This window comes from Parasteatoda tepidariorum, chromosome 6, assembly GCF_982258835.1.
Source record: "Parasteatoda tepidariorum strain Cologne lab strain chromosome 6, Ptep-v5.0, whole genome shotgun sequence".
NCBI lineage: Eukaryota > Metazoa > Arthropoda > Arachnida > Araneae > Theridiidae > Parasteatoda > Parasteatoda tepidariorum.
In genome coordinates this window covers 95,926,227-95,952,643 of record NC_141760.1, presented here as the reverse complement: position 1 = coordinate 95,952,643, position 26,417 = coordinate 95,926,227, and the positions used below count along the sequence as shown (strand labels likewise).

Sequence of the window (26,417 nt, the reverse complement as noted above, 5' to 3'; positions counted from 1 at the left end):
CTGTAGCTTCAGAGGCAAAATTAATTTCAGATTTGAAATTTTGACACTCGAATTAGGCAGGATCTAGCATTTGTTTAAATCCAACAAAAAATTTGTCCCCCCCCTAGTGTAACCAACCACATGATATGCTCTTTTTATAAAAGATTATGCAGAAAAAAAACAAAGAACAATCATTGAAATTTTTTTTTTATAAAACAAAAACAATGAATATTGCATATTTCAGAGTCTGCAAATAATTTCATTTTAATAACTTATTTTAATAATTTTTTTGGCAAATAAGTTCATTTATGTGCATTCTAATTTTCAAAAATCCAGTTAAAAATTGCATAAATATATTTCCAACTTAGTGTCTCACTAAAGATGAACAAAAAACTTTTTTTTTTATTAAGGATCAAAATTTTTAAAAAGGAATAGAAAGGCCAAAAAATGGACTTCGGGATTGTTAATTTTTATAAATTTATTATAAATTTATTCGAGATTTAAGATTTTCTCGATATCGAGATGTGACGGCAGAGGTACAACCGATAGCTGACATAGAGTTGTTTATAAGATATTAATTATATGTCGTGAAAATCACATTCATTTATTAGAAATTTATATTTTTACGATAAAAGTTTAAATTTTGTATTAAAGTATATAACATTTTCTAAGATAATATTGACATTGACAGGAAAATTAAATGGGAAATATCAGGTATATTTATTTGAAAAAATAAAAATATCCCTTACAAGGGTATAAATTAAAAAAAGAAGAGGTAGAGGAAGTTGGATTTAAAAAAATAAAATTTAACAGGCACAACTGCGTTTTATCGTTTCGTGTTTTTTATTTACATAGAACAGAATAAGATATTTTAATGGAAAAAGAGGTGCTTACAGAAACATTTTTGACATCAGAAAATGTTAAATATTTTAAATTAAAATTGCTTATTTTTAGAAAACATTAAATTAAGTTTTCAACTGAAATATTGGTATTGCAAAGTATAAGCTATGCTGTTTTCTGTGGTATCATTATTTACTAAAACACATTTAACTTTAAATTATTTAAATTTTCTTTTTCAAATAATTTCTTCGTATTTTTGTCACTTTCTGTATAAATATAACCCTTTCTTACTTTTAAACATTTCTTATTTTAAATAGATAGTTTTACTATATTGAAAAATACAACATTTTTTATTTAAATTTGAGCTATTTTTAATAACTTAAGAGAATAATATTAAGAAAAATTTAGTTTATTTTAAAAAAGAAAATTGTGAGAATAAATTATTATAAATCATGGAATACAAAGTACAGTATTATTATAGAGTGTGTAATACACTGCGTAAATGTACTACTATAATTGAAGTACATTATATTATTATGTTTACTTATATTCGAGCATATATATATTGAGTAGCCATATAGTGCTCCAAATTTTAAAAATTCAAAAAAAACTTTGGTATAACTAAAAATATTAGTTAATTAAAAAAATGTTCTTGTCATTCTATCTCCTCGTATATCTCTCTCTGAAAAAAATTATGAAACATATTTTCTGAAAATAAGGTAAGATAACTCAAAAAAGATATATATTCCAAATTCAATAGCCTTTTTCTATAATAGTTTTTGAGATATTTTAAAGTAAGGTGTAAAAAGTAAGTTTTTCATGATGAAAGTGACTTACTGCAGATGATCAATATGGGCTAAAGCAGTGTTTCCCAACGTGGGGCCCACGCCCCACTGGGGGGCATTTTGATTGTTAAGGGGGGCAATTCGAACATGGACTCGATCCGAGTTTAACCCTTTTGATACGGGCCATTTAAATGCAATGCTAGATTTCGGTGCCAAAATTGAAAGAAAAAAAGCAAATTCTTAAATAATTGCGACCATTAAATATTATAAATTCGTTTGACGATACCAAAATTTCAACTGGGTTTTTGGCGTCGTTAAGTTAACTTCCCTGCAGTAGACGGCAGGCTTCGCGTGGACCCCCGCACGCTTTAAAATCTCGCTAAACAATGCAGTTGTTCGCATCTGAAGAATAGAAGAAATGAGTGATGATATTGAAAAAAAAACAACTTGTTGAAAACAAGAAAATTCTCAATGCAAATGGATGAATCAACTTTGATAGACAGTGTGGCAGTATTGATGACTTACGTAAGATATATTGATAAAGGGCATTTAGCTGAATAAATGTTGTTCAGTAAAAGATTAGAAAGCACCACTACCTCCAAAGATATATATATATATATATATATATATATATATATATATATATATATATATATATATATATATATATATATATATATATATATATATATATATATATATATATATATATATATATATATATATATATATATATATATATATATATATATATATAATAAGCTAAAAAACTACTTAGATGTCAATAATATACCAATGAAAAATATAATACCTTGTGCTGCAGATGGTGCTCCTAATATGATGCGCAAGAAAAATGGTTACATGAAAAATTGATGCGCATGAAAAATTGATGAAAGATGAGAATCCAGAAATTATTCTTGTGCATTGTGTTATTCACAGGGAAACCTTGGTAGCTAAAAACATCTCGCCTGTTCTAAATGAAGTACTACATATCAGTAATAAAGGTTATCGATGCTATTAAAGCTAATGCCAAATGTGAGCGTCTCTTCAAGCTATTCTGTGAAGAAGAAAAGGCAGACCATGTGAGACTTTCACTTCACACTGAAGTAAGATGGCTCTCAAAAGGCTTGAAAAGATTTATGGAACTGTTTGATACTCTTAGTGATTTTTTAAGCGACAAACCTGAAATGAAGTATCTTGTTAACTGTCGATGGTAAAGCATTTGTAAGTTATTTAGTCGATATCTTTGAAAAACTAAGTATATTAAATAAGCGGCTTCAAGGAACAAATAAAACTCTTGTTGATGCGAAAGCGACGATATTTGGTTTCATTACCTTTATTGAGTTATGTCGTCAGAAATATATTAACAACAAAAACTTTAAACAGTTTCATTGGCTCCAAAAATGTGAAGTAAATGATACCGCTTTACTTGTTATTGTCATCAAAAAATTCTATCGACTGCTTTAAAAGAAAGATTTTCTGATTTAAAATAAATTGATTTTCCAACATGGATGAGTCCCGCAGTGCACTGATCGTTAAGACACGGTTCCCAGAAGATCACCGAAGTCAAGCATCACTGGCTGCGGTCTGTGTGCGGGTGGGAGACCACTTGGATCAGTCTGCGTAGAGACCGAAGGTGTGCGGTATGGTTCCTCGTTAAACTGTTCCACCGTAAAGCGCTCGACTTTGCGTGAAGGTTGTTGGGCTACCGAAGCTGGGGCAAATTGTGATGGCTTTTCTTCGGATCATCCTCAGGGATGTTTCCCAGACCGTCGCCAATAGCCCATTGTGCAGATCTAGTGCGATGTAAATTAACTACAACAACCATCATGAATGATGAAGCCAATGTTAGTGGATTTGTCTGATATATCAAATATGCAGTATCAAGAAGAACTGGCAGAATGGTGAGTCAGTTAAAACTTCATTTAATATAAAAGGAGTGATGACATGGCTTTGGGAGGAAACAGAAATCAAATGTGCAAGAAAACTATTAATTCCATCTTCATATTTAGCTGAATGTGGATTTAGTGCTGTAAATGATTTACTGGTAAAAAAAGAAATCGTCTGGATATAACAACACAACGAGGAGACTTGAGCTAACCAAATTGGAACCCAACATGAAATCTCTGTTCGTCCAGCGCAAGGATCTCACTAAATTAAAATATTAAATTACTATAATAAAATCCTTATTAAAATTATATCGAATATGAATTTTAGTTTTTTATTATATGTTTTGAAAATTTATTTACTGTGTTTCGTTAACAATTTCCTAAAACCTATCATTGAAGTTTCTTAAGTGAACAATTCAATTTTTTAATATTAAAAATTATGTATATGTTACATAGGGAGGCATAAGATTTTTAGAAAAGCTTAGGTGGGGCATGGCACAAAAGAGGTTGGGAAACACTGGGCTAAAGTGACTTCACTAGATGACCAATTATCACTAGACAATCTAAGTGATATTAGTAAATGTCAATATCGTGAAAAAACGAGAAAAATTATTTATTCTCGTTTTAATCGTAATAAAAACGTGAATTTTTCTTAATATCTAAAAGCGAATAGTCATTTTAACATTAAATCTTAATATATTTGCATCCTGCATAGTCTTAAACAGTTTACTTTTTTCGTACAGTTTAACCCATTTTTGCATGTACATATTCAACAATCAATCATATTTTTACATATCATTTTTTTGGTGCACAGAGATATCACAAGCTTAAAAAACAAACTAAATGTAGGGATTTTTGTTATTATTTTTCACTCTTGCCAACAAATTGATTTATCTAAGAATGATTTTTATTTTATTAATTCTTTATTCTTTCTTAATCAGTTAACGACGTATCTTGTTCCAGGTACACACGCACATAACAACGAATTGATTGTTCTGTTTCAAAACATCTCAGTTGCATCAATTCTTTGTTAGGGATTCATTACTACCATAAAAAAAAATACTTATGTTTATCGATCAACGAATGCATTCCTAAAAATAAGGAGCAAAACACAGAAGAAAAAAAATTTGCAGAAGAAAAGAAATTCTGAAAGATAATTATAGTTCCCGAATGCCTATACAAATCTTCCGTTCGGAATCATTTCCTTCATCCACTTGTAGCACAGGTGGATTCTACTGAACTGGAAGATTTGCAGTATCAGGTATGTCAGCTCTCAGAGCAAGCTTCAAATTGAAGTACTGTGTGTTGGAATGATGGCGATGAATGAAAGGTTGGCGATATAATCGGCGTTATGTTTTGGCAGTTGATCAGAAGGCAATGTTGACAAATAGTTATCTTTTGCAGCTGACGTGATTTACGATGAGCAACAAATATCTTTTCATTGCATAAAAAAAATCCATCTATTCTTTAGGGGAGGGGGTAAATGTGGGTGAATACTGAAAGAATCATAAACTTTGCAAGAAAACACTCGAAATATTTGTTTTAAATGAAGTAGGTGGTGTTTGTTATTGTTTTGATAAGCATAAATTGTGGAGGCGAATCAAATAAATAAAGAACTACAGCTGAACCTTAATCAAAGTGTGTAAATAAGTAAATAAATAAAACTGATAAATAAAATAGACATACTTTCTGCACATTCAAGGAATTGGATTATTTTTGTTATTTGGTATTAGTTTATTTCATGCTCATTTTTTCTTAATTTAATCATTTAAAATATTATTTAAAAAAAGCAACAAATTTAAATGTGTTTATGGTTGTAATGAAATTCTATGATAAATTCTGACATAAAAATTGTATTTTATCATTATTCATGTTAGTTTTAACTTTAATTTATTGTTTTAGAAAAAAAAAAGTAGTTTTAAAGTCACAAATTGATAACTATGAAATATTAAAATCCACATTTTTGATAAAAGCAGAGAATAATCGATAACAGTAAAATTACATTCGAAATATAAAAAACTAAGGTTGGTTAAAAATTTAACACTTACTGCAGTCAATAAAATTTTATTAATTACTAGGGCTAGCATCAAAATAATTGTCGTTTCTTAGCATAAAACAGTTTTTTCTACTAAGGTTGAAATTTAACTTTATTTCGTATTGAAATTAATTCACTTCAATTATCCTGTAAAAAATCACCTGCAAAAAAATCCTGTAAAATATCCTGTAAAAAATCTGTTTATGACGCTTATGCCTCCAGTTCCCATGTCCAACATACGACAAATCTTCACATCTTTAAATTAAATCTTCACATCTTATACGTTCACATCCTTAAATTAAATGTTTGAGTCAAATTTGATTGGTAAATAGTACGAAAGATCTTTTACAATTTTATTTCTCCTGTGATTCTATGAAGATATTTTAGTGAACTCCTGTAATTTCGCTTAGTTGAAGTCTTTTTTAAAGTAACATTTAAAATTAAATGTAAATTGTAATGCATCTCATTGTGCATGAGGCTGATCGTTAAATTTTAAATCATTTAACAAATCTATTTAGCGACAATTTATAATTGCATATGAATGTAATTTATACCAAAAAACAATCATTGTAAAACAGTTAATAAGTCTAGATACCAATTCAAATAAATTAATCTTAAAATGCAGCGTAATAAGGTAATATAATAGAATCACGCTATAATAAAGAAACAACGTTTTGAACTCTAGAAAACTGACACTAGTATTAGATTTTTATATGTAGTTATATATATTCTGTTCTATAAAACTTGTTTTTAAACAAATTAATTATTAGAGTTTAAAAAAGCTATAATTTTGGGGATTTTAAATAAAGTATAATTGAAATCTCTAAATTTCAATATAGCAAAATTAAGGAAAGAAATCTCAATATATTTGAATGTAGTGAATTTTATTTAGTTATTTTTGAAGGGATTTTTATAATGGAAAATTAAATTCATAAGAGCACTTTTAATTATTAACACAGATTAGAAGGTTTGAAAATTTTAAAATGAAAACAAGTATTTTTGGAAAATATTTGATAAACAATATTTTTTGAGTTAACTTATTTATTAATATGACAACATAACATAATGCAAAACATTCAAAATACTTTCATAAGAACGTTATTCACCTGCAAAAATTGTCAGGACTTTAATATGGTTTGAGGACTTGTAAGAGCCATCTAATTCTTATAAATATTTATCGAAAAACCAGAATTTGGTCTTTCTTTTCAACGCAATTAGTTACCGTGTAATATTTTAGAATTTTTCATGGTATTTAGCTCACGTTGTATTTTTAATAAATAATACACTTCGATTTTATCTGTAAGAATTTTTATCGTTAACCATATGATACTGAAAAGATAAATAAAAGCACAATATGAACATTAGTTAATTTTTTTCAATTATTATTTATTAAATTTTTTTAAAAACATTTAATAATATAAAACTCTAAGTTTTCTAGAAACCGAACAAAAACATATATCACCAAGAATTTTTTCCATATAACATATCATGGTTACTCAATTTAAAGAACATATGAGTTTAGTTCTCAATACTCTTTAAATACAATAAAAATTTACTTTATTTTAATTATGTTAAAAGTGTTAAAGATAGCAATAAATAAAGTATTATCGAAAAAAATTCTAAGGTAGTATAAGAAAAAATCACTTTTAATTAAAATGATAAGTCACTTACCTGGAATGTAGCATCACAATAAATTTCAGCTATACTAGGCCGATTATATATTTTCAGTTCTTGCAGTCCACCCTGAAGAATAAACAATAAGAATAAATTCCGCAGGAAGTGGAAGCACAAAATATTAACTTCAGATCCCATTGTCATTGCAAATTATTTTTTAAGTTGTATATATCTATATCAGTTTTCTCGTGTAATATTTAATTCACTGCTTCCATTTTCCAACATTCTTTACAATGCTAATTAATAGAGGAAAAACATAATTTTGTTCTGTTTTTTTTTCAAGACATTATATTACTTATTATTATTTCATTCCATTGCAATATTGTCTGATTTTGAAAATCGTCTGCTTTTGATTTTTTTCATATGCAAAATTCATTTTAAATCGTTTGCTGCTTTGTTCTCGTTGCTAAGAAACTGAAACCAAATCTAAATAATAAATCTTCAGAAAAACGATATTCTTTTTATTTTTTGGAAAAGAATTCACAATAGCTTTCTACAGCCGTGTAAAAAATATCATTCATGATGATTGATTAATGTCTGTGAAACTTCTTAAGACACTAGTAATTTGAGAGCTCTCGAAGCACTCATATTCCAAGACGCTAAGAGAATGAATGGGTTTCAAATTGTTCCGGGTTCTTCAGGAAATGAATGAAAACACACACTTTAAAAGCTTTTTTACGATTATCACGTTAGTTAATAAACACAAACAAAACACGATTGGTAAAATAATCGTAATTGATCTTTCATATTTAATTCATCTCAAAAAGCAATTTTTATTTTCGTGTTTATGGAGCACATTCTGGTCAAATAGTAAGTAAAATAAAATTTTCAAAAAAAGATTATGAATGCCAGATGATATTCCGCTTTTGATGATAATGAATGAAAGCACGTGATGCAGATGGGATGAGAGCGAATAATGATAATGAACGGAGCGCGAACAGGACAGATACGAAACTGAATTTGAGGAGAAAGTGTTTCTGAAAGTCCGTCGGAGTTGGGTTGCCGATTCTTGAAAACTTTTGGCGGAATAAACCGTTTACAGTCAGCGCCAAAATGCGGATGTAAATTAATGAGAAGTATCTAATAATTAGCGTTATTAGACTATTACTATTAGTAATTCTTAAAAAAAGTAAAAGAAAGAATAAATATTTTAATTTAATTGTTCTTTTTTACAATACGATAACGGGAAAAAAGGTAATGTATTTTTAAAAAAAGCTTTCTCCGAATATTAAAATAAAATAAAATAAAATGCAATTGAAATTGAAAGAAATATGGATAATTTAATAAAAATTAAGCTTAAGAGTTGTAAAAACTGAAACTAAAAATATTTTCATGTATTTCTTGATTAAAAACTTTACAAAAATATACAAATTAAAATGAATTTTCCCTAACGTCAGGCAAGTCTTGAAAATCGGCTCCTATTTTTGAGAGCTAGATACATGTTGTCTGTTATTTCAAATTTGTATATTTTTGAAGCGAATGAAGTTTTGAATAAAGTAATATCTGACTGTTTCGGTTTCTTAGGATTATTTATTTAACTATCACATATTATTGATTGCAATTAGTTTATATCACTATCAGAGTTAAAATATTGCGCTGGATGTAATCACTTCACGAGCTAAAAGTATAATTTCCAAGTCCGAACTCTGGTAAAATGAATGGGACATCTTACCAGATGTTCTCTTCATGTCGAAAACAGTTTAATTAATAATTTTAATTGAATAAGGGTTTATATACTTTGTTACTTACATCTTGAACAAAATATTTATTATGATATCATTATTTTATAAAGTTAATTTAAACTTCAGATATAATGCTACATATTTTCAGAAGTTATTAGGTCACTTGCAAAAAAAATTTTGAAAATACACGAGAATTTTTTTTCATTATATACTTTCAGAAAAGTCAGTTCAACGTTTAACCATTAGATTGATATTTTTAATCACAATGTGATGCAAATCTGCTGCAACCTTAATAAATTGTTAAAATGTACCATAATATCATGGAATAAGTTTTTTTAAATACTGTGACATGATTAAATTTAAACTTATATTAGGTTTCAATAAATTTAAAATTGATAACCCTATGAGCGTTAAGAAATGTCTTCATTGCTTTGTGGGCGGCGATTTAGGTAAGTTTTTGAACCTATATTCTAAAGCATCGGTTCCCAAATGGTGCTCCACGGATCCTAGGGTTCCTTGGAGGGTAACAGGGATTCCAATAGTTAGGAATTTAAAAAAAAAATCAGCAACGAATTTTAAAACTAGCAATTATATTTTTATCCGATCATTATTTGTTATTTAATATTTCGGCTATTTTTATGAAATAATTCAAACTGTCAGTGAGAAAAATGTATTATTTTGCTTTTAAAAGAGAGCAGTATTTTCCACTTTTCAATTCAAAGAAAATAACCAATTTCAAAAAGAAATGTGTTTCCCTGAAAATCTTTTTTTGTTTGTTTTGTTTTGTTTCCATTTTAACGAAAACCTGGAATCCTCTAATTCATTTTAGTTAACGAATAAGCTGATTTATGATTTTCGTTAGAAGGACAAAATCAAATTTAGAACTGGACTATATGATGCTTCCCACCTGTGAATTAAATTCTCACTTAACTTTAAGACTATTTTGATAAAACGATGAAAAAATTCATTAATTTTCTCACATTGAATATTTTCATGATGATTAGCAGTATGTCTTTGGTTGCAATGTTTAAAATTGCTAATGAACTTTATTTATTAACTCGGGGGTTCCGTCAAAAGAAGGTAGTTCACTTAGTTCCGTAGTAGAAAAAAGATTGGGAACCCCTGTTCTAAAGACGACTAGTTTTTGTTAACGTTTTAAATAGAAACATAAATGCTTTTTTATTGAAATTATATCAGAAAAGTTTGTTTTGGGAACTACATAATTTTGTGTGTGATTTTTTTGAAAAGTAGTAAAAATTTCCCAATAACAAATGTTTTACAAACAAAATAAGAATTAGTTGTACTGGGTGAATGAAAAATGATAAAAATGATAAATTTGCTTTTATCCAAACATTCTCTTAACCTAAATCGAAATTTTAACTTTATCCCACCATGAAAGAGCATTCTAAAAAATTATCATAACCAAGAACGTACAAACAGAAACAAAAGAAATTTCATGAATAAGTTGATAGCGGATCAGCAAAAAGAATACCACCATTCGTTTTAACAAAAGTAATGTTACAATTAAATGAGATATAATTCATAAATGAAAAGTTTGAAAAAGTACAACACAGATATATAAATGATTTGAATAATTAAATAACAATATCTAAAATATTGCAATTTCATATAATAATGCCTCGTTCAAGAGATCATAAATAAATAATCTAGAACAGGGGTTTCCAACTTACATGAGGACGGGGGCCACAATTAACATCACAAATCAAATCGAGGGGCCGCAATTTTAACAAAATTTTATGTAGGACTCTCTTATGTTTGAGGGAACATTAAATATTACTGTCAGATTTTTATATCAAGTTGTACAAAATAAAAGTATTGAATTACAAATTAAAATAAGAAGTAGATTTTTAAAAATATTTAATTGCATATTGAAAAATTCGGGCTACAATAACTTTAATGTGCACCTATGTATTAAATAATTAATGTGCAACAGATATCTATTTGTTAAGATTTAAAACTTGGTGTAAAGGTTGGTATTAAAACTTACATAGTATCACACAAATTGTAAAGTGAGAAAATTGAGGTTTGTCTGCTGCAACCACCAGAGAATAGATATTTACACTTTAAATTTAAAATTGACAAATGTGTCTAAATATTTTCGTCCAAAATGAGTGGTTTCAGAAAGTTAAATCGGAGAATTTCTTCGAGAAAATTTATGATACACACATGCTAAATTATATTCACAAAATACAAAAAAATGAAATAAAAAAAAGAGCAACATACACGATTATTTTTGTATTTGAATAAATATTTTCTTGGATTCAAAACCTGAGAAATAAATTTTTTTGCACCGTTGATATGTTAAATTTCTCAGAAACTAGGTTTTTATTAACGAGAAAAGTATTTTGAACCCATACAGATTTTTTACGAAAACTGTCCGCAAAAAATGACAACTAATATATTTTAGTTCGCGGGCCACAAAAAAAAAAGCTTCGCAGGCCGGATGCGGCCCCCTGGCCGCCAGTTGGAAACCACTGATCTAGAAGATACCAGTTTACAGTAATGAAATTAGCATATATTTAAAGCCTGCACAGTATATATAAATATTTTTAGGTTATACGAATTTAATATATAAAAAAACTCATTCTTTATGGTTAAACCCAATGAACAACGTTAAACCTTAACTACAATACTTATTAACTATTATACTTAAGTATATTTTTCGGGCATGAAACATAAAGGTAATACTTTATTAAACATAATAAGAATTGGCAACTTAATAAACAAAAATTGAAAAAAGTACCCTTTTCATTTTCAGCTAAAATCTACTGAAAAAAAACTATGCTTTTATAATTTCTAATATTGTACGTCATTTTTTTAATGAAAATAAAACTATGCTCAAGTGTTTTGAATTAGTACTCATATTAATAAATAATTTTGTTCTATATTGCTTCGAATATTTCTTATCAATTTCTATTGAGACAATCTAAATGTTTTTTATAATTTAAAGTCACTTTTGGTTTTTATAATCAAGTTATATTTTGTGCTAGCTAGAAGATGTTAAAAAATCAGTAAATTGTATAGTCTTACTATTAATAAGTAGCAGACGAAAAACAAAAGAGTAAAAAATAAAACAAGTAATTTTTACAAAAAATATATATCTGCAACAAATGAAAATTTCTATTATTTTAGTGAAACCTAATTCCCATTACTAAAAGACTAAAAAAGTAGCACATATTAACCAGAACCACTTAATTTTACCAAAGCAAAATCTAAAACCCCTATCAAACTAAGTTTTGTAACATTTTTGTTGACTAGTTTTGTAACATTCTTTCCACTTTTTTTTATTTTCGAAAAGCCTATTACAATCTTTTACAAAGTGTAAGGTCATGAATTAACCTCTTAAAACATTTTTTAAACAAAAGCGCGAAAAAAAGAGAGTTTTCTTTAAAGAATCAATTTGTCGCATCAATCAATCAATGACCCCCCCCCCTTTAACCATGATATAAGCTAGGGCAGTTTATTCCCTATAAGGTGGCTGGAATAAGTATGGCATGAATTCTTTGTTGAGACCAGACATCAATAAAATTGATAACAAAATCGTGATTCGCGTGTCTTACCAGTTTTTCCTGAAGAAAGAAATTTTTTTTTTTTAACATCGAGAATGGTGTGATGATTGCATGTGTTAGGGGCTGTCAGCATAAATAGTTTCCTCATATAACAATAAGAAATCAGATTTATATTTATTACTTCCCTCTAAAATAAATATTTATTGATAAGAATGAAATGTGATTTAATTTTAAAATTATAAAAATAAAATATTTATTGTAATTGTTGGAAATGTTTTCATTGATCTCTGTAAAAAGGTATTTCTTTATTAAACGAATTTCAGATTTAATGAATAATTAGTTTTTTAAATTATTAGGCTTCACACCCTGCTAATTCTCGTAATAAAATATATAGTTATTATTGCAATGTTGCAATCATGCAATATAAAATGTAAGAACATTCTTTAAAATATTAAATCTTAACGAAATGAAAGATGACGTGGATTTGAAAAAATAACCAACTGTAGTGGAGAAAAAAAAATTAAACTTAGGAATATAGATTGCGTGATGCAATAAGTAATAATTAATGAGAAGTAATTTAACTTGTTGTTGATGAACAAAGATAACCTTATATTATTATAATAGCTGAAATTGAAAAAGGCTTTCAGCTATCCTGAATTAAGATTTTTATAATTTCAAAAATTTCAATGTAAATGGGAAGATATATGTCTTGAAACTTTTAATCTAGCTCTCTCTTTTTCTTCTTTCTTCAGACATCATCTCAAGTACGAACTTATAAAAAGAAGATCTCGAGATGGAGAAATTTTCTTACAACAGTGGAAAAATGGTAATTATTTAATGCGAAAAATTAAGGAAAATTCGCAAAAAATCCCATAAAATTGCAATAACTTCAAACATATTAAAATGTAGGAAAAAAAACTCGTGTTAAGTTTATAAATAAAAATGGCACTTTCAGAGAGTAAAATTTCAACTCTATAGCTGCATATCTGCACGCTTCAGAGCAACCCGAATGGTAATTTTTAATGTAATTATAGCAATTATTAAATGCGATCGATTGAATATTTGAACAATTTTTTTATTACATCGTTCTCCCTGTATATTTTTCAACAGAACATTTGATTTTCAAGTTTCTAATCAAGTTTGAACACCCAATGTCGGAAAGTTTAATACACAACGTTGCTTTTTAACACATACACTTTTTTAACACATGGAGAAATAAGCATTAAACTATTTAGTCTCTCATAATTGAAATGATATTTTATTTATTTATTTACTTACTTACGAGTTTTTTTTTTTTTTGCTGCTACAATTTTAAAATTTCGAAAAGCGTCTTTGGCAACAATGGAATGAATAGTTTTTTTTTACGTGGCAGTTTATTGCCTAGCTAGAATTTTAATAATCATCTTAAGGCTTAAATATGTTACTTAAATGGATGTTTTCGTTCTTTTCTTTTATCACAAAAGATTTCTTGTTCCATTTGCAACGTATTCGGTAAACTAGACAATCATCTAAGATTTTCGAATGGCAAACAAAATTTCCCTTAATGCTAAAATAATTTTTTTTCTCGTCTCTTACCAATATATATCACTAAAGATTTGATCAGTAATATACGTTATGTTAGTTTTTACGAATCTAACATATTCATTAATTCATATTATTTGGAAAGTAATACAAAGTTTTTGCGGTTCTAGTGTTGAATCGGGAGGCCTTTTTGGTTTGGCGACATATTTCAATTGTATAATTTTTCTAAAATCCAATTTCTGGTAACCATGCTATTCATTGCTGCCTTTGACGTCACTTTCGGGTTACCGCATTTTTTATTTATCGTTATGTGATTGGTTCCAGTTTTAATTTCAACGGGAAAAAGTAAGTTTTTATTTTGCAATCTATATTGTCCTCTATTGTCAAAAATTCCTAGAATTTTTTTGATCCCGAGACTGGTGCCCATACCAGTAAAATTCAGTGATGTGAAGAAAGATGAAGAGAAACTTTTGCAAGCAAAATGTTGGCAATTCAATTTTTCAATTTTTATTTTGCAGAATTTTTGTGGAGATGTCGGTACCGGGATTAGACGGTAGCTGACCGTCACACTCATCTCACGAGGACAAAAAGAAATTTTCATGAAGTTTACAGATAAAAACTTTTTTCGTTGTTTTGAAAAGATTTGCGCTTATAATATGTGTTACGAAAACAAAATTGCAATATTTTAACTATTTAATGTAGATTCTAAATTAACAGCGATATTAAATGTTTTAAATATTCATTGTTAACGCGAAATGTTTTAATATGTTTCAGCTATTTTAAAAAAAATTTAAAAAGCATAACAAAAATATATTACTTTTTAGCCCCGACCTTAGAGTAAAAAAATCGCCAAAAATTAGAGGTAACTGATTGTAAACTATTATCGTGTTTGGTGAAATTGAACATTTAAATAGAGTTAATACTATATATTTGCAATATACTATACTTACTAATAATAATGCTAAGTGGATTACGACTGATACACTAAATACTGAAGTTGCGTAATTTATACACTTTATCCTGTTTTATTTAAGAGATAAACTTGTGAAAGGTATCAAGGCGCACGATCATAGCTGTTAATTTATCTTGCGTATAATAATAGGGTTTATTACACCCGAAAGACAAAATCAGAAACTTACACTGTAAAATCGTTCTAATTATGGCACGATAATGGCTGCCGATATCTTTTCGGTTGCGGCTTGTTCATACTCACATATAAAGTATAAAAAATTTTTTCTTTAATTACATCTGAGGTTAAATAACGCGTCGTTCGTAACGTCAGCGGAACATACTAAGCAGGTTGCTATTACATAATTTCTGTAAGTGCTGCCATTATCTGAAATGATAAACTTCTCGCTCTTTTTTTTCATTTTGCGAACAATGTCAATATTTGATAAATGGACGTAATTATCTTTAAGAGTTTGAAGTTAATTATATAAATTATTAGTCATCAATTAGGTGGTTGTAATAAGTTATAAATCATTAAAATGGGAATTAAATTTTTTTACTGATTATTTATGCCAATCGATCAGATGAATTTTCATTATTTCAAAAAAGAATTATTTTTTAAATTTTATCTCGGATTACGAAATATTGACAGAAATCTACAAAGGAAAATATAAATTCATTTAAACTAGAAGCTCCATAATTTTTTTAAAGAAAAAAATAATTACTTTTTTTTTTTAAAAAAAAACTTATTTTTTAATAAACGTAATAATCTTTAATTATATAAATAATATGTCATATACAATCATGTTAAAAAATCATTCTTGATTATTTTTATCATTCGGTTAAACAAATTAAAAATGATTTGAAAAGTGAATTAGTTTGTTTTTTTAAGAAAACGTTAACACAAATATATATAAAATCTAAAAGGAACTTGTTCAAACTTTGTTCTAAACTTTTTTATTTAAACAATCAGGTAATATCTTACCATTTCAGGTTTTTGGGATCATTTATTTAATGTTTATTTTACTTGTTTATTTTATTGACATAACAATGGAAACAAATAATAATAACTCATAAAAACGAGCGTTAAAAATAATTTTTGATTGATTAGAGTAGCAAACTATCAAATAAATCACATTATAAAATATCCGTCAAATTCTGTAGAAAACTCTTTCTTTGGGATGTAACCAAGGACCGATCAAGACAAATTCAGGTCCAAGGCCCACAAAATTTTAGGGGTCCCTAACAAAATATTTTGAAATTAAATTACTGAAGAGTAGTCCGAACAGTGGCGTACGCAAGGGAGGGGTTTAGGGGTTTGAACACCCCCCTTGAGCTCAGACAAAATGGCAAAAATAAACATTTTAGTAGAAATTATGCGGGTATTACTTTTTAAGACTATATATTTTTATCTGCCTTATGCCTACCTTTTTATCTCACGGTATTTCTCAGAATACTGAAAAAAAAAAACATTTACTATAATAGGGTTGTACTTTTGAAACCAAATTCACGTGATACTGTTATGGACTGGTTCCTTTCTGTTCTGCCAGTCGCGATAGTTTTCGAGACTGGCTGTCATTCGCGAGGTCTTTACGCGATGATTCTGGAATCTTAGACGTTCTGTCGTCTTTGAGACAATTAGAGAATTTTGGAGATGCGGTGAAAAATTATATAAAAGGGGGAACGGAGTACAATGTAAGTTTTTCTGTTGTACAGAAATGTGATACTTCCGTTGAAGAAAACGTTTCTAGCATAACAAAATCTGATGAATGTGAAAGTGCTCCTCAAAGTGTTACTTCCCACCCATATGACATTGGACTTTTTTCAGAAGATATTACATGCGAGAAAATATTACATTATGTTCTTAAACTTAAAAAATCAAATCAAAATTTAACTAAACAATGTTGTCTAAATAAAAAGTCAAAACTGTCTAGCTGTCTAAATTAGGGAAATAATAGTGCTTTATTACATACTTGAATTTCTTTTAGTAGCTTCAGAAAATTTGAAAAAATTTTCACCCTTGACAACACCCCCCTTGAAAAAATTCTGCGCACGCCACTGAGTCCGAACAATAAAAAGAATCTATTGAATTGCATGATTCAAGAATAACATTCTAAAAAAATTTGAAACAGACCATCGAATATTATTTTTCTAAGAAAAAGTTTACGCATCTAAATATTACAGTAAATATAAAACAACAAAACAATGTTGTATGAAAATAAAATTAGTTTGGTGACCACAAAGAGTTGAAATCAGTGATTTTTGCTAAATCTCACTGATTAGCTGAATTATTTTAAAGATTGCAGCCTTCCATCTACAGCCTTACATATTTGTTAAAAATAAGATCTTAATTATTGTTGACATTAATCATTTATAAGAGACATTGCGAATATGCATTCTTGTTGCATTTGCTTAAGCCGATGGAGTAAAAATTGCACCAATTAAAATTCAGCTTTTCTTTTGAATTTGATTAGTGCAATATTTACACGAGTTTGATTTAGATACACAAGTGGGTGACCTTTGTGCTAAAATACAAACTAAAGTAAACAACGTTAAAGAGCACAAAAAAATATTTAATACAGACAGCTGTTTCGGATACTCAAAGGGCAACCTTCATCAGTGCAACAGTTCATCAGTGCATCATCCTGTTGCACTGATGAAGGTTGTCCTTTGAGCATCCGAAACAGCTGTCTGTATTAAATATTTTTTTGTGCTCTTTAACGTTGTTTACCTTAGTTTGTACGAGTTTGAGTTATAACAATATAAAGAAAATTTGAAATAAAAAAATGTCTTTTTTGAGAAAACTGTTTATTTCAGTATTTTTTTTAAAAAAAGTAATATTGTGGACTTTTTACTAATTTTTGAGGCCTTCAGAAAGTGTGGGCCCTAGGCCCGTGCCTATTGGGCCTAGGCAATAATCAGGCCCTGGATGTAACGTTCGTTAAATGGTCGGAGAGAACTTTAAAATACACAATTAGATCAATTATGTCTTCGAACGTATTTATACCAAATTTGGGGAGGATCAGGTATGAATTGCAGATGTGTATAACGTACATACATACAGAGTGACTAGAAAAGCGTCCGACAACACAATACATTGCGAAATTATTATTGTTAATTTTACTTGTGAAGACTTAATGAAGGAAACCAAAGAAAAATAATTCTTAAAAACATGCAATAAAACTAATTTTTTGATTAAGTATAGTAGCAAGCTAGGAAATCAATTACATTATAAAATATTTATCAAATTCGATCTAAAACTCTTTTCTTTGGGATGTAACACGCAAACCAGTAAAATTTTTTAAATCGACAATTAGATTTGTTGTCTACCAACGTACTTGCACCAATGTACGGTACAACCAACGTACACCAACGTACATCTAGTGCGGATCGGTTTAGAATTGTGGATTAGTATAAGGTACAGACATACAGGATAACTAGAAAAAGAGCCACAGAAGTAAAATAGTTTTCGAGTTCCTCACTGGGCACTCCTTTTTTGGTCATCCTGTACATTTGTACACATAAACATTTTGCTTTATTAACGTAGAAAAAGATTTATTCAGTTGATATAGTTTGGATAGATAAATAATGTTATTTTCATACAATGACATTTATTTACGTAAATTGTCATTGATATTTTTTTTAAACATTTTAACTTGTTGTTGTTGTTGTTACTTTACGTCGCACTAGAGCTGCACAATGGGCTATTGGCGACGGTCTGGGAAACATCCCGGAGGATGATCCGAAGACATGCCATCACAATTTCGATCCTCTGCGGAAGGGATGGCACCCCCGCTTCGGTAGCCCGACGACCTGCGCGCGAAGTCGAGCACTTTACGGTAGCACAGTTTAACTAGGACCAATACCGCACACCCTCGGCCCTTACGCAGACTGATCCAAGTGGTCACCCATCCGCACACTGACCGTAGCCAGTGATGCTTGACTTCGGTGATCTGCTGGGAACCGTGTCTTAACGATCAGTCCACTGCGGGACCATTTTAACTTGAAACGAACTGATTAAATCTTTTGTTTACATTGAAAATTCGTAAACGTCTTATGTTATTCTAAGACATTTTGTTATTTATTTAGAGCTTATAAACTTATTAGAAACAAAGAAATACAATAGCTTTAATATTCAAAAAATCTTCTGCTTTCAAGACTAGTGACTATTTATTTTTTAAACACTTAATCTATTTGAAATAGAACTATTGTAATGTAAAAGCATTGAAAACGGAAAACCATTTATTTGTAAACATTAAATTTTTTTTTTAGATTGTAGTTTAATAAAATAACAATATTTGTTAAATCCTATTTCAGTACACATAAATTGTTTTTTATTATTATTTTAGTACATCAAACTGATATAATGTGGAAGAAAAATTAAAAGCCAAAATTAAAAATAAATAAACAAATAAAGTGAGAGAGAGAAATATGTAAGCAGTTTCTTTAAATTTGAGGGAAAAATTTCTATAAAAGAAGTTCAAGCATTTTATAAATTTTAAACATATGCTCTGTAATAAATGACATAATAAAATGAATTGCTTGAAAAAAGAAAAAAATATTTTTTAGATTCTACTACTTTTTATAATTTTAATTTTTTATTTTTTCACATCTTTTTTGTCACAGCAAGTGTTGCCTTCATCATTAATTAAATAATGGTGAATACATCATACAAGATATTATAACCGCCATAAGAAAATTATTATTATTGTGTAAAATTACACTATGATTGAAAATTATTCCAGATCAATTTATTACAATAATAATTATAAAAAGAGACATTTCTTCAACGCTATTACTTTAAAAAAAATCAGACTAAAATACTAATTTAAAATTTTCGAACTATTTTCATGAAAATTTCTTACATTGCATATACTTTGCTTTGCTTGATTGAAAATTTAGGAAAATAAACAAACTGTTATGACTTTTTTTAAGTTTTATTAATTTATTTAAGAAAGCAAAAACTATTAGTTTGAAGAAAAAAATGACAGAGAAGAAAAAAAAAATTTGATTTAAAAAAATATATAATTTCGAGCTTTTATTAAAGTTTGAAGCAAAACAAAAAAGTTACCTTACATTGAAGAATAAAACTTCATAAAATTGCACTTAAAAGCAACGAAGTGTAACAAAGCTTAAATTAGATTAAAGAGTTTATTTTAGAAAATTGTAATTAAGGGCTGTTATGAAAATAATAAAATAAAACAATGATTAAAGTAAAGCATTGAACAAAGTAAAGTAATGAATAAAGCAAAATATCATGAAAGAAGAACAATAAAGGTGGAGATATGAAAATTTAAATGAAAAAAAAGAAAAGAAAAAACAAATACAAAATGTGGTTTGAAACTGAAAAAGTATGTTTTTTAAAAAAAAATGTATATAATTTTGTGTGTGAAAAAATTTGTTTTTCGAAAAAAATGTCCATTTCTACGGCATTGAGGTTGTTAAGCTTAGTAACTAAACTAAATGTTGATTTTTACTATGCAAGGAAATTTTAAAAAATTTCAGTTTAAGATTAGAATTAATGAGAAAAAAATGCCTTTAAAATAATTTTAAATTTATGTATTGATCTTTTTCTGAATTGATTTTTGTCAGAGATAAAATTTAACGGTGCCTTCCTATTTCCCCCCCCCCTCAGACGAGGAATGTAGCTAGGGAGTGTTTCACAACTGAAGAAAGTTCTTGTTTGTAGAACAGAAACTATAGTATTCCCATTTCTATACCATTAGTTATGCTTCGACTCATACTGTTTAACTTTATAAATAAATAAAATTTAAATTTACATTATACATTTTAAATTTACAAAAATACAGTTTATGAATTGAATTAATAAGCAAAAAATAAATTTAAAATAATTTCAAATGCCGGTATTGATCGTTTTCTGAATTGATTTCGTCAGTGATAAAATTCAACGGTGTCTTTCGTTCTTTTTTTTCTTCTTCCTAAGGCGGGGAAAGTAGCAAGGGAGTGATCGAACATTTTCCCTTCGAAACATCTCTTTCCAATTCCCCGTTTTACGTGGCCTTTGGCCCGGCGAGATTTCGGGCTGACGGCCTCCCTTTTATTTTACCCATGTCACGCACGCTAGCTCGTCAGCTAGGGACAAATTGACGGAAGGAGTAACTTCGGGAGAGTGTCTGCAACATTTGGCTGCCTAGTGGAGAATTGGCTGAAGGTTTAAAGTTCAAATACAAACCTCCATCTCATTTAAATAAAACCTTTAATTCTACCATTTGCATAATCCGAATCACTTTTAATAATGAGTTGAAATTTTTTTAAAAAAGATGGTAATAGTACTATAATGTATTCGAAATAATACTAGCATGAGTTTGAAAGTGGAAATGCACAGAGAAAATGAACATTATCTAATTAGCTTTGACTTGCAGAGTATACTAAACAAAATGATTTGGTTAAGTCATGAAGCGTAAATAATAGAGGAAATAAAAAGCGAATTCACCTTAAGAGCTTTTGAGCTAATGATTTTTACGAATTAAGATATGATTTTTTCTAATTCATAAGACGTATCGTAAATATATTTCACTAAATATCCTTAAAGTTACGTAAAATTTGCAACGTTTTTAAATTTTTTTTAAAAGACCTCTGATGTCCTAATATTAAATTTTCCTGACATAATACACGAATTGTGAGCACAACTAAGAGTTTAAATAATATTTTTATACATTAAAAAAAAAACTTAGATTTCTAGAACCTCTTAAAAATCTCTTAACTTTATATTACATAACTATATACTATATAGCTTTGATAACTTTTTTAAGAGGTTCTTCCAGAACCTCTTAAAAAAATTATCAGAGTATTATACTTATATATCAGATTCTTTCTATATATAAGATACTTATATATAAGATTATTTCTATATGTAAGATTATTTCTATATATAAGATTCTTTCGAATTAAATACAGCGACTTTCCATTATAGTCAGGTTAAAGTAACAGTTGGAGCCGTTTTTTTCTAACCTCATTAGGTTGTCAAGTGTTTTAGGGCTCAAAATATTAAAAAAAAAAAAAAACCATGTAGTTCAGAAATGGGGCTTTTAAAATGTGTTCCGTAGGGTTCCGTTGAAGAGTTAGAAGAAATCCGAGAGAAGAAATCCTTTACTTGTTTTTGAAACCTCTTTTTAAATTTATATCCAATTAACTATCTGTAATTTCATTTCGCTTATTTTCATGAAGTTATGTAAGTAAATTGCTAGCTAAAGGAAGATAAAGCAAAATTTAAGAATATATTTATTTTTTCCATGAACAATATCGGATGAATAATAAAAATATATGCAGGGCCAGCGCTAAGCATTCGCCACCTCACTGAATGCGATAAAATCGTAAATTTGGTAAATAAAGTTGTGTTTTGACGAAAGTATTGGCGAAGGATTTTTCCACTGGAAAGAAAAATATGTATTTAACTCGATCCTCAAAATTACGTCAAAATGAATTTTTCTAAACAAATCAGTGTTTTTTATTCGATAACAGTAATTTTCGGTAGATGCAACGCATAACCCATTAGAATTGGGTTCAAATAATATAAGCCTGTAACAAATTACAGTAAAATAGTTTTCTGTGAGAAAAAAATTAATCAGAATTTTTTTTTTAAGATTTGCATTTGGTGAAGACTTTTGAAAATCGGTGAATACTTTTGATGTTTGGCTAATTTTCTGGCTAATAATTTAATATCCTTAGCTAACTTAAAATCCTTAGTTTAACATCGAAAAATAGCATGATCCACAATGAGCATACTCTATCATAATCCAGCATAATCCACCATCATAACTATGCATACTGAAGGTCACAAAACAATTTTTAAGTTAGTAAGAATAAAAACATTACCAAATTTTAACGAATCATTACCAATTTGAATCACAGGGAAACAGCAAATAATCACAGTGAAACAGGATAGAATGAAATTAAAGGCTTTTCAACAATTATTTGAACTGTTCAAAACTTACGGATATAGAGTGAGATTACCAGATTTATAAACCATGGTTTGAGAACAAATCTGCGGAACGTTCGCAAAAAATTTTACGATTTGAGAACACTTATACATTTATGGAAAATATTAATTTATGTGTGCAACAAAGAATATTTTTGAATTGATAACTAATATTTGATGTAGAATCATCTTCATCCAATTTGATTTCATTATTGTGCAGTTTTGAAACATCATAGAATATTATAAATTTGAACACATGTAAAATTAATGAGTATATTATTATTAAAATTTGATTATTTTTTGATAAAATAATTTTAAGACTGGCGTTTATATCTGTTAGTTTTAGCATGGTGATTTCTGTTTGTGTTCTCTGTAAGACAAAACTATTTTGTTTAAAAAAAACATGCGCATTTGTTTTTTTTATATTTTACTGCACATAAAAAATACCATATGTTTTCGAAAAAATTCGAGGACATTTGAGAGCACGTGTTAAAATTTGGGAATATTTTCTGTGCTCAAAAAGTTTGAAAGTTTTTGAGGACAATCAATGAAATTTAAGGACTGTTCTCAAGATTTGAGATCTTCTGGTCAGCTTAGTTTAGAGCCAATAATTTAAATTTAAACAATGGGAAGTTAATATTAAAGTAATAGGAAAAAGCCTTATTAAAAGACACGAATTTATGTCTCTGTACCTTCTGTGTGCACAACATGTCAGAAGTTTTTAAATGCAATTTACTTTACGTTTACTTGCTTTCTAAATGTATCACGTTTAGAAAATTATTTTAACGAATCGTGACAAATTCAGAAGACAACTTTCAAGAAACGAACAAAGGTCAGTCATTCTTGACCACACGCATACCAAAACGAACCAATCGCTATTTAAAAGAATGATTAAAATCACTCAAAAACGCAATTATTCTTGGGAAAAGGTTTTCTTTTAAAAACCTGTTCTGCTGATATAATCGTTTTAGAAATATGTAAAGAAAATGGTGCATCTTACACTAACGACAGAGATTTTGCAAGAAATATTGTTAATTTTTATATGAACTGTATACCGGTTCATTGTACGCGGTGAAAAAAAAATTAATACCACAGGGGAACAAATTTTTGTGGCATTTAGGCAAATGTTAGATACTGCCTAACTTCAGTGTGGGGTTTGAAATCTGAAATTAGCTTAATTTGATTCTGAAGTTTAATTTAATTAGCTTAGCTTAATTCTGAAATTAGGGTTTTCAAATCTGAAATTAGCTTATCCTAAAGCTGCAGATTTTTTTAAATGACATTTTTAGTCTATTTTTTGACGAAAGATTAAAAACGTTATATATAACAGAGGGTCACATAAATGTTGCGACAAACTTCAAAGGGATTAAAACTGCACAGGAGCCCATACCCAGAAATGTCGTCATACGTGGCTAGGAGCCCTTCCCCGTTTGCGACCCTTTGTTATATATAAGGTTTTCAAACTTACACATTTAATGAAAAAATAGACTAAAAATGTAAAAAAAACAAAAAACAAAAACTGTAGCTTGGAGAAAGAAAACTATTGCAGATTAGAAATCAGCTACACAAAAACATCAAATATCTGTTTAAAAAGCTAATGTTAACAGAATTTTTTTCCCAATGTAATTAATAAATTTGTATTCATCACACTATGCATAAAGTTGAAAGTTACATGCAGTTACAGTTTAAAAAAAAGTTAAAATAATTCCAGTATTTTTTTAAAATTATTATTTGTTCATCTTGGTGACTGACTTCACGTTATTAGATTAAGCAAAACGCGGTTTTCAGAAATTCAACACATTAAAATCTTTTTATTTAAATAACTGATGACAATTTTTTTATTTAAATAACTGATAATTTTAAATTATTTATGTTTATTGAAATACATTTCAAAAGCATAATCATGGAAAATTAAATAAGTGGTTTCAGATAGTTTTTTTAAATCAGTTCTGTTTCAATGACGTCACTCCACGCTCATTTAATGCTTACTTGACTTAAGGCTCCTGGGGCTCTAACTTGACTCAATGCAAGTGACATAGTGTGGGCATCTCGATCCTCATTGGTTGTTGGAATGTGGCATTTGTTTACGTTAGCAACTGTTCTTTTAATTCTATATCGGATATAGTTCGAGTGATATCGTTTAACTTCTGGCTTGGACAATTCTATAAACTATCGGCAAAGTACGGTTTTCATCAAGCAGAGCTGTAAGCTAACAAATATTACTGATGTTATCTTTTAAATATTTGGATGAAAACATAATCGTCTACAGCCTAATTTATGATGATGCCTATAGATTGTTAAACCAAAATGCAATGAGAAAAATTCCTTTTTTAAACATTTCTCCCGAGTTCATAAGATCAGGGGCTGAAATGACCCCTCGCACTGGTTGTGTAAATTTCAGAACCCTAGGTCAAACGGTTCTGGAGATATAAGACAGACACGCACCCATACCCTTTTCTTTTATTATGATAGATAAGTATTTTTAAGAAACACAAATACTGACAAAAATTTGGAATTTCCTTTATTTGTGAACAATATTTTAATTTTGATAGAAGTTACGTAGAATACTCATATATCATATTTTAAAAATTAAGCGACAATTGAAGTTGGAAATTTAATATATTTGGTAGAGGAATTACTAACTTCCTTATTTAAAGTATGCTAAAGGAAATGCACGGAAATTTTTAAGAAAAATTTAGGTTATACTTCTATCAGATGTCCAAAAATTACTAACGGTATGAAATATTAACTAAAAAAATTGGTAATTACACAATATTTGAAGTTTGGAATTTAGTGTGTTAAAAATAAACTTTATCAAATAGAGGATTCAAAATCTATAGCAGCAAAATCAGTTTAAAAAAAGAAGTTTTTTTGAGGGAAAAAAGCGTAAGAATGTTAGAGGTTTTAAATTTAGTATAATAATAACGAAATTCATCAAATAAAAGATTTTAAAAGTAAAAAAATTTGGAGTTCTTGATAATGGAGATACTAAGTGACTGTCTTTGGCTATTTTTGGAGTAAAAGAAGATTTACTCCAAAAATAGCCTTTGGCAACAAAAAATGGGCTGTTTACTTACACAAACTTTTACCTTAGCAAAATATTAGAACATCATTTAATAGTATAAACGCTATAAGCGAAAAGTTTAAATGAGAATGTGGAGTTGAAAACTTGTGTACAAAAAAAAAAAAAAAAAAAGCAAAGCCTATACTAAATTTCTCTTCACGAACAATAAAATTTAAATCTAATTCATTCAAAATTACTAAAATATTGCTTAGAAACTTCATCCACCAAGTGTGTTAATTATAATGGGTTGAATATGTGTTTTTCTTGATTGAATATATGTTTTTTTCTTATTTGAATAAGACTTTTTTTAATTCAAATAATATATTTTTCTTATTTGAATAGTACGTTTCTAAAATTTAAGTTTTAAAATGTGGTAAAATGTGAAAAAAAAACATAATTAATAATTAAAAAATAATGTAATGATAATTAATTTTTAATAATTTAATTAATAATTTTAATAACAATCACCCCAGAAAGCATGTAACCTAACCTACTAAAAACCTTTTTTCAATAAAGCAAAAATATTGTAGT

At 28.2% G+C, this 26,417-nt stretch overlaps 1 protein-coding gene across 10 annotated transcripts in view; it reads right to left on the bottom strand.

Annotated features, from left to right (window-relative positions):
• Mp (collagen XV/XVIII-type protein multiplexin) overlaps positions 1-26,417 on the bottom strand; it is a 233,136-nt gene that overhangs the window by 147,654 nt on the left and 59,065 nt on the right. For all 10 annotated transcript variants that reach the window (XR_015434795.1, XM_087166214.1, XM_087166207.1 and 7 more), the window contains exon 6: positions 7,200-7,271. Coding sequence is in view for 9 of the 10 variants with exons in the window: in XM_087166214.1 (XP_087022340.1) it covers positions 7,200-7,271 (72 nt within the window). In the remaining variant the exon portion in view is untranslated. The remainder of the gene's footprint in view (positions 1-7,199; positions 7,272-26,417) is intronic.